Source organism: Melanerpes formicivorus, unplaced genomic scaffold (assembly GCF_026170545.1).
Source record: "Melanerpes formicivorus ecotype bairdi unplaced genomic scaffold, bMelFor1.0.p_v2 SCAF_2, whole genome shotgun sequence".
In the NCBI taxonomy this organism is placed as follows: domain Eukaryota; kingdom Metazoa; phylum Chordata; class Aves; order Piciformes; family Picidae; genus Melanerpes; species Melanerpes formicivorus.
The window spans coordinates 21,654,163-21,670,141 of NW_027142354.1; the positions used below are offsets into that span (position 1 = coordinate 21,654,163).

General features: G+C 37.1%; 1 protein-coding gene across 1 annotated transcript in view; it reads right to left on the reverse strand.

The window, feature by feature from the left end:
• PRKN (parkin RBR E3 ubiquitin protein ligase) overlaps positions 1-15,979 on the reverse strand; it is a 797,047-nt gene that overhangs the window by 536,172 nt on the left and 244,896 nt on the right. Inside the window, exon 4 of the mRNA XM_068152890.1 lies at positions 810-928. Within this exon, the coding sequence (XP_068008991.1) occupies positions 810-928 (119 nt within the window). The remainder of the gene's footprint in view (positions 1-809; positions 929-15,979) is intronic.

Consider the following 15,979-nt stretch of genomic DNA (forward strand, 5'->3'; position numbering starts at 1 on the left):
ACACTTCCAAGCCTCTGAAATCAGAGAGCCAGGTAATTAAGGAATAGGATGCAGACCTTTAGGTGATTTGTCATTGTAGCTTTTTGAATTAGATAGGTAAAAGCATTGATCTGATTTATTCTTTTCAATGAGAACATAGGAGCTGGGTTTTTCAAGGGTCTCACCGTGCTATTAATTCCAAAGATATTCCAGCACTGGGCTGCATTAAGAACACAAAGCTGAATTTAGCCACTTTAAACTACAGCAAAGGACAAATTTAAACATTTAAATTGTGCCAAATATGAAAGCTCCATTCCCTAATTTACAGCATCATAAGGCTCAGCCTCCTGCAAAACATAAGCCTTTCACATAGCAAAACTGGTTCATAAACACTGTGATTTACAAGAGGGGAAGGACTCTAAATCCTCAGTAGCACACTGAATGAAATTCAGCAGCACTTAAAACACCCTCCAAAACTTTACATTACTGCCTGTTTAAGTCAAACAACACTACCCTGTTTTAGGATGCAAATAAAGCTTGACAGATCTACAAACTTCCTATCCTTTCCCTTGACTATATATAAGGTAGCCAGGGCTGGGGACATGAATATTCTCAACTGCACAGCCAATTAATTCGCTCTTGTCTCATTGCATAATGGTCAAAATCAGGCCCTGGATTCAGGTCTTTCTGTTGCCTAAACAACCACTCCAAGCTTTGTATACGCAGAAATACATATATACAGAGTCACATCTGTGCAAACAGACAAAACTAGAGATATCATTTCCAAATACTCCAAAACTCTGAAGCAAAAAACAACCAACCAACCTTACCCTTGCCAGTGTCAGTGCTCCTTGTTTACACAAACTGCAGCGGACCCTCAGTTTCCCAGGTTTCACAGCTTGACAGACATTTTTGCAAAAAACATAAAAACTGTTGTAACTTGCTGCACCTGTCAGAAAAAACAACAACACAACATAAACAAGCTACACACAAACAACAAATAACATTTTCTGTGGCCTGAAAAGCAGTAAAAAACTCCTTGTTTGCATTTGACTTTATAAGCAATAAGTTTAAAGAATAGGTTGACTAATTTTGAGCCCGGAATACAGCATTCTGATTATCTTATCTTACCTGGTCTAGTTCTTAACACTCCTCAGTAACTTCAGCTTCTTATCAATACTTACAGGTGAACTACACCGTAACTCCTAGAAAATGCATCCTGTTTTGAGTTCAAGCTCATCATGGATGAGCACCAACTGTAATCTTTGGCAAGTGATGTATGAGATTAATTACCCCAGCTCTCCATAATTTCCATCTTACTTCTAGTCTAAATTTGTCTAACTGCAAATTTTAGTGAGTTCAAATTGCATGAAAATTTCCTTGGATAAAGTTTAAAGGATCGGTGTGACTGATATCACAGCAAGACAACAAACATTTAATTTAGCAAGTTTAGTTTTATTCACGGAAGACTGGGAACTATTTCTTTATTCTTGTTGGCAGCAGTGTAACCTAGAAAAGTCTGTAAACTGCTGCCAAGATATTAGGCCAAGTACATTTTCAAAGAAAATGAAATTAAACGCATTCTGTTCTCTGAAACCACAGAGCTGAAGATAATATGCAGGGAATTGTGTAAACCTGGGGCAATGATAATGAATTTGATTTCACATTCAATCCTTGTCACTGTTTTGAGTAAACCAGTTTTTAGAATTGCTGTTTGTTCTGGTTTGGATTTGCACCCCAACAAATTGGAAATTTGCCCCCAGAGTAAATTTACCACACTAACTCAGAATTTTGGAAGCAAAATGAAATTATACTTACAAAAGTGGACTAAATATAAAATTATAAAAGGCAATAAATACATACAAGGTATATTTACATGTATTTACAGTTCAACAACATCAGAATACCCCCTTGTACAATAATTCAGTTCTCCCCCATACACACCCACCTTGTACCTCACCAGTCAAAAGAAGATCATCCAAGCACACACAAGGTCAAAGGAGACAGAGCAGCGCAGATGTGAAGCAGAAGCAGCCCCAAAGAAGAAGAGACAAGTTTCTGCTACAAAAGCTGCACCAGGGGAGGTTTAGACTGGATGTTAGGAAGAAATTCTTCATAGAGAGAGTGATTGCCTATTGGAATGGGCTGCCCAGGGACGTGGTGGAGTCACCATCACTGGAAATGTTTAGGAGAAGACTTGATGGGGTGCTTGGTGCCATGGTTTAGTTGATTAGATTGTGTTGGATGATGGATTGGACACAATGATCTTGAAGGTCTCTTCCAACCTGGTCTGGTCTATTCTATTCTATTCTATTCTAAGATATTCAGCAGGCCAATGGAATTAGATAAACTTATCTTGCATTTTTCTGTGTCCGATCCCTAAAACTGTTTATCCCTAAACTTCAAAACCTCTGAAACAAATCCCAGGCATAGCCTTAAACTGTAACACTGTTACTTAGAAAATTATGGAAGATTCATGGCATTGTTTTAACCTAGACTAGACACCCCCAAGTTCAGAGATACAAACTTACTGTTTGAAAATGAACAGAAAGCACAATGAAGTTTCTAATAGACTTCCCACTATCAAGAGTAATGGCTGGGGAGATTTGAGCCACTAACAGCGACAAACTTCAAAATAAATAGCAGTCCCTTAGAGCTCAGATGTTTTTCAATATCTTCTTCCCCATTCAACTACTTCACCCTCCATTTATCAGCAATATATTTTTAATGTATCTTTGAATCCTAACATGTAACCACAGTAAATAAGATCTGGAATAATACTTTTAAAAAGGCCTTACTTGCTTTCATGTTACATGTCCTTCATATGATAGAGGTCTAGAGGAAGGTGTCCCTGTCCATGGTAGGGGAGGTAGAATTACATGATTTTTAAGGTCCCTTCTAAGGCAAACCATTCTATGATTCTATGACTGTATGTTCTGTCAATGAAAATGCCTAGGAATTTAATGTCACACCTATTTATAGGTATCTTAACAAGTATGCAACTGGTTTCCAAAACGTCAGAGAACTACGTAATCCAAAACAATTTTTTTTCCTAGTCAAAAGTATGTAGATGTAGTTAAAGAAGATGTACACCACTTAAAGAAGAATTTTTACAACCATTTTTCAAGATCCATAAACATATGTTACGTATGAGTACATCAGTGATGAATCCAATATTAATTTTAATTGATCTTTCCAGTGCTTCACTTCTCAAATCAGTCTAAAACAGTTGTCAGATAAAAACAGGTCAACCAAAGGTTAAAAAAAGGCACATTCTGAATGATTTAATATATGGTACAATGTTGAGAGGTGAATCCAAACTAAGTATGACAACATTTTGGACGTTTAGATTTCTATTATCTTATCTATTCTATTCTATTCTATTCTATTCTATTCTATTCTATTCTATTCTATTCTTATATTCTATTCTATTTTGTCTGAGGCTCCTAACGCTAGGACTGAGAGCATGTCTGGATTAGACTTGATTTGAGCTAGAATCCACAACACAAATCTAAACCACACTATTGCAAATGAGGAGCAGTACTTTTGCAAGTGATTGAATTTTACTTTTTTGCAGTTTCACTATGCAGGGTCAGCACACTGACCAATAAAACTAAAGGACAGTACCTTTAGCACAATGTAAAGGAAATATTACACGACTTAAGTAAGCAAGAATGCTACTGCTAATAGAGGCCCACAATAAACAAAACCCACCTGGATGCATTCCTGTGTGGCCTGCCCTAGGTAATCTTTTTTGGCAGGGGCATTGGACTTTATGATCTCCAGAGACCCATTCCAACCCCTAGCATTCTATGATTCTAGGATTTTCATATCTCCAGTCCTCATCACTCTACTCTCTTATATTGACAGCCTAATGAGTTTGCTGCTTCTATTCTCATGTAGAAGCACTCATCCAGGGCAGATCTGTAATGCCACTACTCACTATTGTAATTTGTCCTACTCTCCAGAAGGATTCCTGTCATGACTGATCAAACCATTCCAGTCAAACAGAATTATCTTACTGAGTACATAAAATATTTTGTTAATTGGGCTGATGCCTTTACTCATCCAGTTGTCCACTCCCTGATGTCTTATATTCTTGTCTCACATTTTACACCAATTTTATTTCAAGCAATAAACTACTTGAGGCTTTCTGCCTCCTTTGTGTTCTAAGCCCATTCCATCTGGATCCAAAGATAAAATTATGTTATTGATAACACTCTGCAAAATATTCACAGGATAGTATAGCATAAATCAGCATGACTGAATACTGCAGTAAAAAATAGCAGTCACAGGAGAAATCTGAAATGAGACATATTGCTGATTTACTATAGAGGATAAATCTTATGCATTAGCTTGATATTTACTCTCTGCAAAAATAGACTACGTGAGCTCAATATTCATTTTTTTAACACTTTTTTCATTTTTTTTTCTTTTTCACTAATACAAAAAGTGCCTCTAAACACATCCCTATGCAGAAATTTGTTGGAGAAAATTATGTCCCACTTGGAAATATTGAAAGCATGTCTGAGGGCAATAATGGAGAGATGAGAAAGAGATCAATAGAGAAGTACTGGAGTAAGGCAAAATATCAGAAGACAGAGGAATAACCTGTCCATAAGCTCTTCTGCAGGTGTTTTTCCCTGCCGTCTCCACCTCAGGCTTACTTATCTGTGTTCACAAGTATCTAAGGTCTAAGGCCCACCATCATAACTATGGTTTAGCCTTCTAAGGAAACAACCGTGTCATAGAAACAACCATGTGAAGAAGTTTGTAGAAGAATGAAAGTAAAATGGCTGAAAGGGTTGTGGGGATGGAATCATCAGGCCACAGATTGGAAGGCGAAAGTATTAACATATGTTGCTATAAAATCTCAAAGGAAAAAAAAAAAAAAAGATGGGGTTATTTGATCTGATGCTGTATGCTGAGAGTATACAGTTTAATGATCCAAGATACATAAGACAATAGATTTCATGTTTTATTGTTGGTCTCCATTTAAATCTTTCCCAATATTTTCACTATTTATTCAGATTCTGCTTTTCTTTCTAGTATATTTTCTATATTAGTTATTTCTTGATGCAGATTATCCAAAGAAAATAAATGAGGAGGGTTGGAATATGCTACACTGTATGTGGGATAAGATGAGACCAACTACTTCCTCCTGTTGAATTTTAATGAAGTATATGATACAACTACCTGAAGGGAGGTTGTAGACAGGCGGAGGTTGGTCTCTTCTCCCAGGCAGCCAGTACCAGAACAAGAGGACACAGTCTCAGGCTGCACCAGGGGAAGTTCAGGTTGGATATTAGGAAGAAGTTCTATACAGAAAGAGGGATTGCCTATTGGAATGGGCTGCCCCAGGAGGTGGTGGAGTCGCCGTCATTGGAGGTGTTCAGGAGGAAACTTGATGGGGTGCTTGGTGCCATGGGTTAGCTGTTTGGGTGGGTTGGATTGGTTGATGGGTTGGACGCGATGATCTTGAAGGTCTCTTCCAACCTGGTTTGGTTTATTCTAAATAAAGGTTTATAAGTCAGCCAAACCAGAATATCAAAAGTCTGAGATATAATTTTCCTGGTTAAAAAGCAGGAGTGGGCATGATGGGCAGAATCTGATCATTTTATATGTCCAATATCTCCAGTAACGTTTAAACAATGTACATTTAACAGGGATACACATTATGGGTGTATGACTTTAAAAAGTTTAAGAATTCAGAAAACAGCTCTTATTTTTGTAGTTTTCACTTTCAAGTATCATCAGATAAAGCTATTTATTACAGGCTAGTTATAGTAAAATGCTTGGTGACTTTCCCTATTAAGTCCATTTAATTATGTTGCTTTTACTGGCAAAAGAAATGTGAGACATGATTGCAAAAGGCTGCTCATTTATGATCTTTGCTAGGACCTGTCATCTCATCCCAGTGAGATGCTTTCTCTTTTTCCTATCTTTCCAAAGATAATTTCTTCACAGATATCCCATTACAAAAAGTATTAAAACTGTTCTCCCCCTTTAGTGTTTTATATAAAAAGAGAAAGTAGCTTTCTCTCATGTGTATCCCAGTGTTTTGTACCGTCTGCCCATTTAGATTTTTAAGCTCCTTAGGACCTGAATTACATTCTTTTTTTTCTGTGTTAATGATGAACATACTGTGGCAGCTTTATACATGTTAGTGATAGTGCAGACCAATTATTTTGATACGCTTGACTAGTTAATCAGAAAACATTAGTCATAATGACCTGAGGACCTGATCCTGAAATCTCTAATCAGTCAAAACACCCATTATCAACCCTATGCCTGTTTAACTGAATCAAAACTGAATAGGGGTATTAGGAGCCAACCTACTGTTTTGATCTGAACTGCATTTTCATACAGTCTTTCCTTCAATTCAGTAATTTAAAAGAGGACGCAGCTACAGAAAATCTTTCAACAGATTGAAAATTACATTAAAATAACATTGTTTCAGATTCCATTATACTGACATTTAGACTAGTGGTGATTTGTAAAAGGGAGATTCACTCTCAGAAACCTCACAGACCATTTCAGCAACTTTCTTAATGAAAAATACATAGTTAGAAGTGAACAAAAGAAAAAAAAAAAAAAAAAAAAAAAAAAAGTATTTTTCCAACTCACTTTCATTTCACTTTCCAAAGAATACATCTGACATGCTCTACTTTTGATTTTTCTCTTTCTTAACTGCCCATCTTTACTTGCAAAGATTTTTATAGAGCGGTTTTCTTCCCCAGATATATTATATGCAGATGCACACATTTATAAAATTTTTCTACCTGTTGATGATGATGATACTTATTCTTTATGATGCTTATCTAATTCAGACCATGAGAATGACATTTATTTGACAGCTAGATTCATCTAAACTGGTTGTGCTATGTCCCAGTGTGAAAAATGGGCACTTTTAGGGTTTGATTCAATTCACCCTAAAGTGGATATAAAAAGATATCAATATGCCAAATGAATGGTGCCTAAAAGGGTCTACTCTGTCTGTGAGGATTTAGGGCTGCTCTGGTACAGATATCTACACTACAGACCTCGAAAATTAGGCAAGATGAATTCTACTCAATGATGTTGTGCATAAAACCTCATGACAAGCAGCTGCAGTATTTTGCAGTAGAGATAACAATATTAAAGAGATTAAACCTTAAAAAACCTGATTCCTCTTCTTGAGACTCAGATATGATTTGTAGAATGTCTGTGCATCTCAGGTAATTACAGTATATGGAAGACAGCTATTTAGAAAAAAAGAAAAGGGCTTGTCACTGTAATAAGGACTACAAATGAAAGAAAGAGAATCTTAATAAGAATTGGTATTTGGTTGAAAAGGGTATGAGGCCTGTATAAATACCAGTAGTACTTGACAGAGACAACAGGAAGAACATTTATTTTTTAAAATCCCTTGTTCCAGTGAAAAAAAAAAAAAATGTGTGCAAAAATAAGGGGGGTGGGAGCTGGGGAGAAACCAAAAAAAAAGACAAAATGACAACTTCATGAGATTGCTGAAAGCTTGGCATATGATCTGTGTGAGACAGAATCATACCTTGTAGATCAATAAAGAGTTTAAAACCAAGGGTATCAAAAGGTCTCCCTGAAAATGTACTCCTTGTGCATGGGGAAAACACCATGCATGAACCATCCCATCCCCCATAAAACACAATCTTGAGCTGCCTTATACTTCACTGAAGGGACTGATTGTGATCTGCTTTTATAACAATTGTTGGAAACTGTTACTTGAAGTTAAGGGCAAGGACTTCTGGGTTAAATACTAAGCACATGAGAAGAAGTGAAGCTGCTCCAGAAAACCAGGCATGGGCGTCTTTGTGGTGATGACAGAATGATTGCAACTTGTATACCAATGTTTTAAAAGTTCTGTTAGCTTCTGTTCATTTGCTAATGCTTTCAGTCATTTTATTAGTTCTGGTTCCTTAGGCATTCAAAAGAATAAGCTCTTTCCAGCTATTGTCAACTTTCTATTTACTTTTCTAAATATTATTATTATAAATAAATATTGTTATTTTGGATACTTTTTTGGTATTCAGAGACATTTTCAAAGAGATTCCACCTGATGCAAAGAAACATACATTAAATTGTCTGGTAATAATGGCTATTTTTGATAGTTGAACAGAGAGAACACTAGTAATTTTGCCAACAGCCTATTATTCCACATGTACTTTCTCAAGTTTAAAAACATCGCTGCAAAATGTAACATGCTTCAGCAACAGTTAGAAAAGACAGGAATTGACTCTATGTTTACGTTTTATACATTTAGAGGAACTGATGATTCCACTGTCCTGTGTCTGCTCTCAGAGGAAATGAGAAATACTTTGGACTACCTGCTACTTTCAGGAAGACTTGAGAAAGACAAGTCTCATCAGACCGCCCACAGCTGGGAAAATATTAATGATGTCCTACTTAGGAGTGAGCTAGTATGGACTGTTGACAGATTAGGTCCATCACAGACAAACATCAATATTCACTATCTATACTATCTGTAGCTTCCCTTGTAATAAACTGATTGAACTGAACATTTAGCTCCCAGGCAACCAGCACCAGAACAAGGGGACACAGTCTCAAGCTGCGCCAGGGGAGGTTCAGACTCGAGGTGAGGAGGAAATTCTTCACCAAGCGAGTCATTCGGCATTGGAACCGGTTGCCCAGGGAGGTGGTTGAGTCATTGACCCTGGAGGCGTTCAAGGGGAGATTGGACGTGGCACTTGGTGCCATGGTCTAGTCATGGGGTCTGTGTTGATAGGTTGGACTCGATGATCCTCGAGGTCCTTTCCAACCTAAGTGATACTGTGATACTGTGACTCATTTTCTGCATTTTTAATTTTTTTTATGAAAAACAATGACAGCAGGGAAATGGGAGTAGCAGCAGAAAGGGACAAGGAGACACAGTACTGAACCCTAGTAGGGAAACAACATTGCATAGATAAAAATGGCACTGAAAAGCTTTTTAAAACAATCAGATTAACTGAGCAAAATTAAATATTGAAGTCATACATCTGAAGATGGTTTATTGCTGGGAAAAACAGAGGGCAGAAAATGTCATAGATGGATATGGATCTACAAAATATTTTGTGACAGTAGCTACTGTACAGTAAACATAGTAAGCTGCTACTCAAAACAGCTTCTTCCAAAATACAGAAAAAGAATCAGGCAGCAGCACTGCAGTTTGTTGATTTTGACGTAGATGACAGAGTAACAGGCATACTATCAAAGAAATATTTTGCATAAGCAGAAAAGCTGAGTGTTGGAGATGAGAGCCAGGGAGTGAATCAAAGAGGTATAAAAATAGCAGAGGAAATTAACAATGAAGAAATCACTTACATTTTAATTCTGAAAAAGGACACACAGTAAAGGAAGAATGATGAGCAAAAGCAATATTCTCCCTGACAGGATATATAAAGCTAAATTGCTGTATTATATCAGAAATGAGCTATGAAAGATAAGGGCTGGACCAGAAGAATATGAAACAGAGAATAGGAAGAAGTATTGACAGTTTTCAACAAGGATGCCGCAATATATTGATTAAATAGTGAAATAATGTGTCTGTCATTTCATAAGGGCTGTTGTATATTGCTTGACAGTAGTGTGAGGGTTAAACCAGAGGAATAATACACTACAAATTTACCTGCCTTTGATGAGCTCAAAATTAAATCAAAGATCTCTGAGCCAGAAATGCTTTCACCTTAATTATCCATCTTATTTGTAAGTGTATATACATATTTAGTAGGAATGACAGTACATCATATTTGCAGCAAAATGGTGTAAAGCTAAAAAGTTTGTCACTCTATACAGGGACTATATGGATAGTTACACAGCCAACAAACTCCAAGTTTGAACACAATCATCTTACTTTCACAAAACAAAAAATCAGTTTTTACCACAAAGGAAATAAGGCAAAAGTAAGATTATACATAGCACCAAGCCATAGAATATTTCAGCATAACTAAAGAATTTTATTCAGGAGTGGCCTTACAGAAAGTTCATGTTAGCAATAAGATACTTCAACAAAAATATTGTAATGAAGATAATGGAAATTTAAATTCTTCACAAGTTACTTCCCACCAATGCCCCTCTACTTTAAAAAAAGTCACCATCTCTAAAGCACTTCTGATAGCTTTACATTTGATAGTGGCAGAAACTAGAGAGACCTCTGAGATTTGAAAACCTAAAAACAATCTGAATTCTCCACCTCTGTACTCAGCAGGAATCTGAATTTGCCATAACGTATGATTTGTAAACAACAGATGTTTTTTTCATGAACAATGTGGAACTTATGAATGCAAAGACTTGCAAATCACATTTGTAAGTAAAATGTCTTGGTTGTTTTCAGAGAGTGTAATGTCTTATAAAAGACAGCAAGTGGACATTTCTGTAAATGGAAGCGAAATTTATGTTTCAAGTTATATTACAAGCTAGAATTTAGAAGAACTTCTGTTTTCCCTCTTGATGAACATCTTTCATCAGAGGTTGAGTAACCACTATCAGAAAAAGTAGGCAACAAATGTATGTGCGATTGATTAGCACATATATGGTGTGCACACAAACATGAGCATTTATATTCATATAAACATGTTTAAAATTTAACACTAAGCTTTTGAAAACTAAGCTATGAAAAGGAACTGGAATGCAACTTGAGTTAAAAGAAAATTAGTTCCACCAATGTTGTATTTATTCTTTAAGACTGCCTAGACAGTTACTTACACATATGCACGTGAGTTTTAAAAAGTTTCGGCATCAAATACTATGCAGATTAAAAAATAATCTATGAAATAAGCATAGATTTGAAAAAAGTATCATAATGTAAGGCAACAGAACCTCAGAAAATACTCTATCCAGCACTCAGGAAAAGAAATCCACAGTTACTGACAGGAGAGAACAATGAGAAGTACTTGGAAACCAAATCATGGAAGGTGGTATAAGCTTTCCATGAAAAGTTTATTAGGGACTGATAAACAAGTCAGTTAATGGCTGACCTAAAGAGAAGGCACAAATAATTTTTGAGAAGTTTGAGATATGCTTTGTATAAATATTAATGACAGATACAGCTCACTATGACATGATCCTCATTAATGGTCTAGAAGCTACAAATGAGATTGGAAGATGGATATTCACTCAAAATTATGGAGGCAAAGTCCAGCAGGAATTGAGTTTATAATCAAATTCTCTGTATCCTTCCAGCCTTAGGGTATGTGCTACAGGTTCAGTATGATTTCAGGCACTCATTTCAAGAACCTCCATAAGTGATGTAGGGACACACAGAGAAATTATGTCATCAGATGGTGTTACAAGTCTGTGTACACAGCACTGATCATGTTCAGCAGTTCTGGAGATAACTGACAAATCCACACTGCAATAATACTATGATAATATTTCTGTTTGTAACTGGTGCTCTGCTTCAGGCAAGAGAGCTCTCCAAATCAAAGCTATTCTTTTCAGTTAAACTGTATAGAACCGTTGTATATTTAAATAAAGAAAACTATGACAAGTAGCTGCTTATCTTACTCTTGGCTATAGCTGACCCTGTATGTTCTTTCCTTTTCCTCATTATTCTAGCAGAGAAATAAATGACTACTGAAAACAGGACTGTTCATTAATGTACTAAATAACTTGTCAGTATTTTTATTTAAAAAAATAGTATTTCAGAGTATTACAAAATGTAAACTGTACCACAGAAGCTGTCTTTTCAATTGATCAGTGGCATTTATTGTCCTTCTCAATGCCCTACATGTCAGGCTCCCACAGAACTGGAAATTTAAAGACGATCTGCTTCTCTTAGAAATAACAAAGATCAGGAAAATGGCTTGGGAAAGATTCATCTACAACTCAACTGATACAACATTTTACACTACATACCAGTAATAATTGAACTATTCCGTTTCCAAAACTCAGGTTTTAATGACACAAGTAAATTATTGTTTCATTTAAAATAGTATTTGGGGGAAGACCCCTAGGTGTTTTTAAATAAGTGATAAGATTTGTATTAGTTAACAAGGTCTCTTTTAAAGATTTATTCAGAAAAATGGAAAATACTGTGTAAAAATGGCACTTTACGATGCTATATTGCCACAACACAATGATGTGGTCATTGCACCACTTTCTTATGGTGCAATACCAGGACTGTGTTGTTAAAAGTAGGAAGGGATTTTAAGAAAACAGTCAACTTAGAATTTCACATATTGTGTTTATATATGATCTTAACTAAAATGTTGCTGCAGCAGCAGCACTCTTTAGCTTTTAGAAGACAGTTTTGAAAATATAACCTAAGTCAAGAGATTTCTTTATCTTTTTTAACCACTCTACCAAAGGGAGGAAGGGATGCAAGTCTTACAGGCTATTAAAATCAGCCCTAGATGTTCCAGCAACGGGCAGTAAGAAACAGCTATTGAAAGGAACATGTACTGGAGGTTCACTTTTTACACATGCAAAAAGCTAATTGCTTCCTGTGGAGAGGGTAAGACACAAAGCATTTAAGAACAAGAAGGAAAGATAAGAGTGACAGAGTGCACTTGTAATTGATCCCTAAGACCTTGAATCTCAAAGCTCCTCTAGCTAACAGAATTCCCTATCCACAGGTTAGCCATGCAGCAGCAAGATTCATTGCATTAAATACACAGAAAATGGAACCAGTAATTGTCACTGACACATTTACATGTACAGCCTGCTGAGCATCTCTGTTATTCGTAAGAGGCATGAAAATAATATTCTCAGCCTTTGAAACTTAGACTACTGCTACCTTTGAAACTCTTAGAGTTGCCTCAATGTATCTGAAAATTCCCCACAGTGAGGCGATGATCACTACCTGTCCAGAAAGGTCAAACCCCAAAACATGCCCTAGCCCAGACAATGGGTTAAGCACCTGTGAATGTGCTAACCTGGTCAGTTCCTGGGGTCCAGATAATAAGGCAAATGTATAGAACGTGTAATTAACCTTGTAAGCACCTGTGAATGTGCAAACCTGGACACTTCCTTGGGTCTAGATAAACAAGTAACACGTGTGATTAACTTTGTAACACAGCTGTGAACTGTGTGTGTGTCCCTGGCCATGTTTGGATAGGTCCAGTTATCAGGGTTCTCTGTACCAAAGGGCATTAATTGTCTTGGGACAGTATTTAAACCAGCCGAAAAGCTAGGCAACTTGCCTTGTTCTCACCCAAACAGCAACAAGAGCCAAATGCTGCCAGAGTAGCCGCTGAAGGGCCTGCACTAGCCGACCAACTACACCTGGGCTTTGTTCTTACCACAAAAGAGACAAGAGCCAAATGCTGCCAGAGCAGTAGCTGAAGAACTTGTCCTAACAGGCAAGAACTACAGCCATGCCTCACACCTGGACCAAGGCAGAAAGGCGAAAAGCTCCAAGATAATTGAATACCAGAAGAACCACAGAAAGTCTACAGCCCAGCAACGGAGTACACAAGAGAGAGAGAGGACCCCTAGCCCTCTCCAAGACAAGGAAAACTCAAATCAGAGTCACAGTATCTAGGAAGATACTGGACAGAGGAGCAAGTCATTGAGTACCCAGCTAATCTGCCACAGAATCCCATTTGTGGGAAACCACAGATCACAGAACCTTTATTTACAATTTGAATCACTGTGTTGGAAATTCTTAGGTCTGTGCTTAAACCATTTAACTGTCTTCATATGTGGAATGCATTACTCGCAGCCAAATAACAGAGCCTGTAAATATACTTTGTATATTAGTTATGGTGGTGTTTGAAGATATCACCGCCAGAAAACATTAAATAAAACATTTATAAAAATGTACATTTTATTACACTCCATCTAGTGATCTCCCTTGCTTTGGCAAGATACATGATTCTACCTATGAAAGCTTTGAGCTTCACCTTATACCCTTTCTACATTACACACTGGGGAGACCCTTTAGGGGGGTTTTCAGCCAGAAAACATGTTGGTTTGATTATCTTCATAAACAGCAAGAAAATACACTTTGTTATCCAGAAGGCATACAGTGGCTATTCTATCAGAAATAATGAAGCTAATGTTGAAATAATTCAAGATGAAGTTTCTAAGACTATAACTAGATATCTGCTATTGTTACTTCCTGGATAACCCTTTTTCTCCTAATGCAAACCTATCATTAAGTAAGAATGCAGTAAGAATTACAGGATCCTGTGATCCCGTAATATGTAGGCCCTGTGGGACTTCTCAGAAAGAGATATTATCGCTATACCATGATTAATTTATCAGTATGTTCTCTGATTCAACAAATATTAGATTTTTTTATACTATATGTACACTATCTTTAAATATGATATTAGTATTACATGTTCATTGTATTTTAGTGGCTAAAGTGCATAGTAATTCTCTTCTCAAAAAGGCTAATTTAGAAAGAGTTCTATTATCATTCTTCACCCTGTAGGTCTAGGAAACCACCCTTTGCCCTACTTTAGCATTTCTACAGCATGAACTGTTGAGACTCCACTCCTCACCACAATATGTACAGAACAGAACTGGATGACTGGATGTTACCTTTACTCTTGATTAGTGTGACACTGCCCAGCAGCTGCCGGATTAACTCTCAGTTGTTCCTGTAGTGCCATACCAATCAATTGATTCAATCCGATTGATTCTGGAGAATGGTTTTGTTGAAGTTACGCGGAAAAGCTTGAAGAGTATTCTGTACATTTGATTTGAAAGGTAATGTACTTCATACCTCTTAATCTCTATAAAAGCCTGTTCCATTTCTCCCATCTCACAAGAAATCAAGAAAACATTTTCTGTCTCTCTTTATAATCCTTTGGGCAGTTTCACAAGTGTACATGCTTGGGTGCTGAATTCCCAAGTCACACTATAAGTTAGAAGACATTCCACAGGTTAAGACAGTGGAGATCTTTGTATTTATTTCACTGTTATTAGCATAAGCATAACATTTTTTTTCAGAAGTAAATTCTGCTTGGGGAATGTCCCTGATAGCGTTGATCAGGGTCTTCATCTGGCCATATCTACAGACTTTTTATGAAATAAAATTTATGTTTGATTCAGCTACCTTTAAAAATAACTTATGGACACTGAGAAAACCTGCAATGATTAAAAACTGAGTTGCCAAATGGTATAGCTTCAAACCAGAAACAAACTGATTGTTGCCAGCTAGAATGTTCTACCAGCAATGTATACTATCTATTGAGTGACAAAGCTAAGGGGAAAATTGTGGTGAATGTAAGGATGAATCAGGTCCTCAGGCACTTCAGTTGATTAAGAGAACTTATCTTCATTACCACACTGCTTAAACCATTTTCATAGTAAATCTGAAACAAACCAATGTCAGCCAGCATTGGCAAACAGGGCTTATCATAAAATCCTTACCAAGTTCTGTAGTATTGCATAAAGCTGAACACCAGTGCACACTTTACCTGGTGAACAGGCTCAATCTGGAGCATGATATCTTCTTGTTCCCCCTACCCTGCACCTTGTCTTCATCCCCATATCCACATTTTTATTCTCTGTATCTTTATTTTGACAGACAAATGTCAAGACCCACAGAACTGGGTCTGTTGCATCAGCAGGGCATCACAGAAGCTTGGAAAGAGAGTACTGATGCTTATTGGGTTAGAGGTCACTTGAGTAAGCTGAATATACATAAATCCATGGGCCCCAATGGGTTGTACCTACGAGTACTGAGCGAGCTGGCTGATACTCTTGCTCTGATGCTCTCCACCATCTTTGGAAGATCATGGGGACCGGGAGAGGTGCCTGAGGACTGGAAGAAAGCCAGTGTCACTCCAGTCTTCAATGAGGGTAAGGAGGTGGACTCAGAAAGCTACAGACCAGTCAGCCTCACCTCCATCCCTGGAAACCTGATGGAGCAGCTCCTTCTGTAGTTATATAGAAGAAAATAAGTTTATCAGGAGCAGCCATCATGGGTTTACCAAGGGAAGGTCACATTTGACTAATCTGATAGCCTTTTAACATAGTATAACTGAATTAGATGCAGGGAAGCAGTGTATGTTGTCTTCCTCGACTTCAG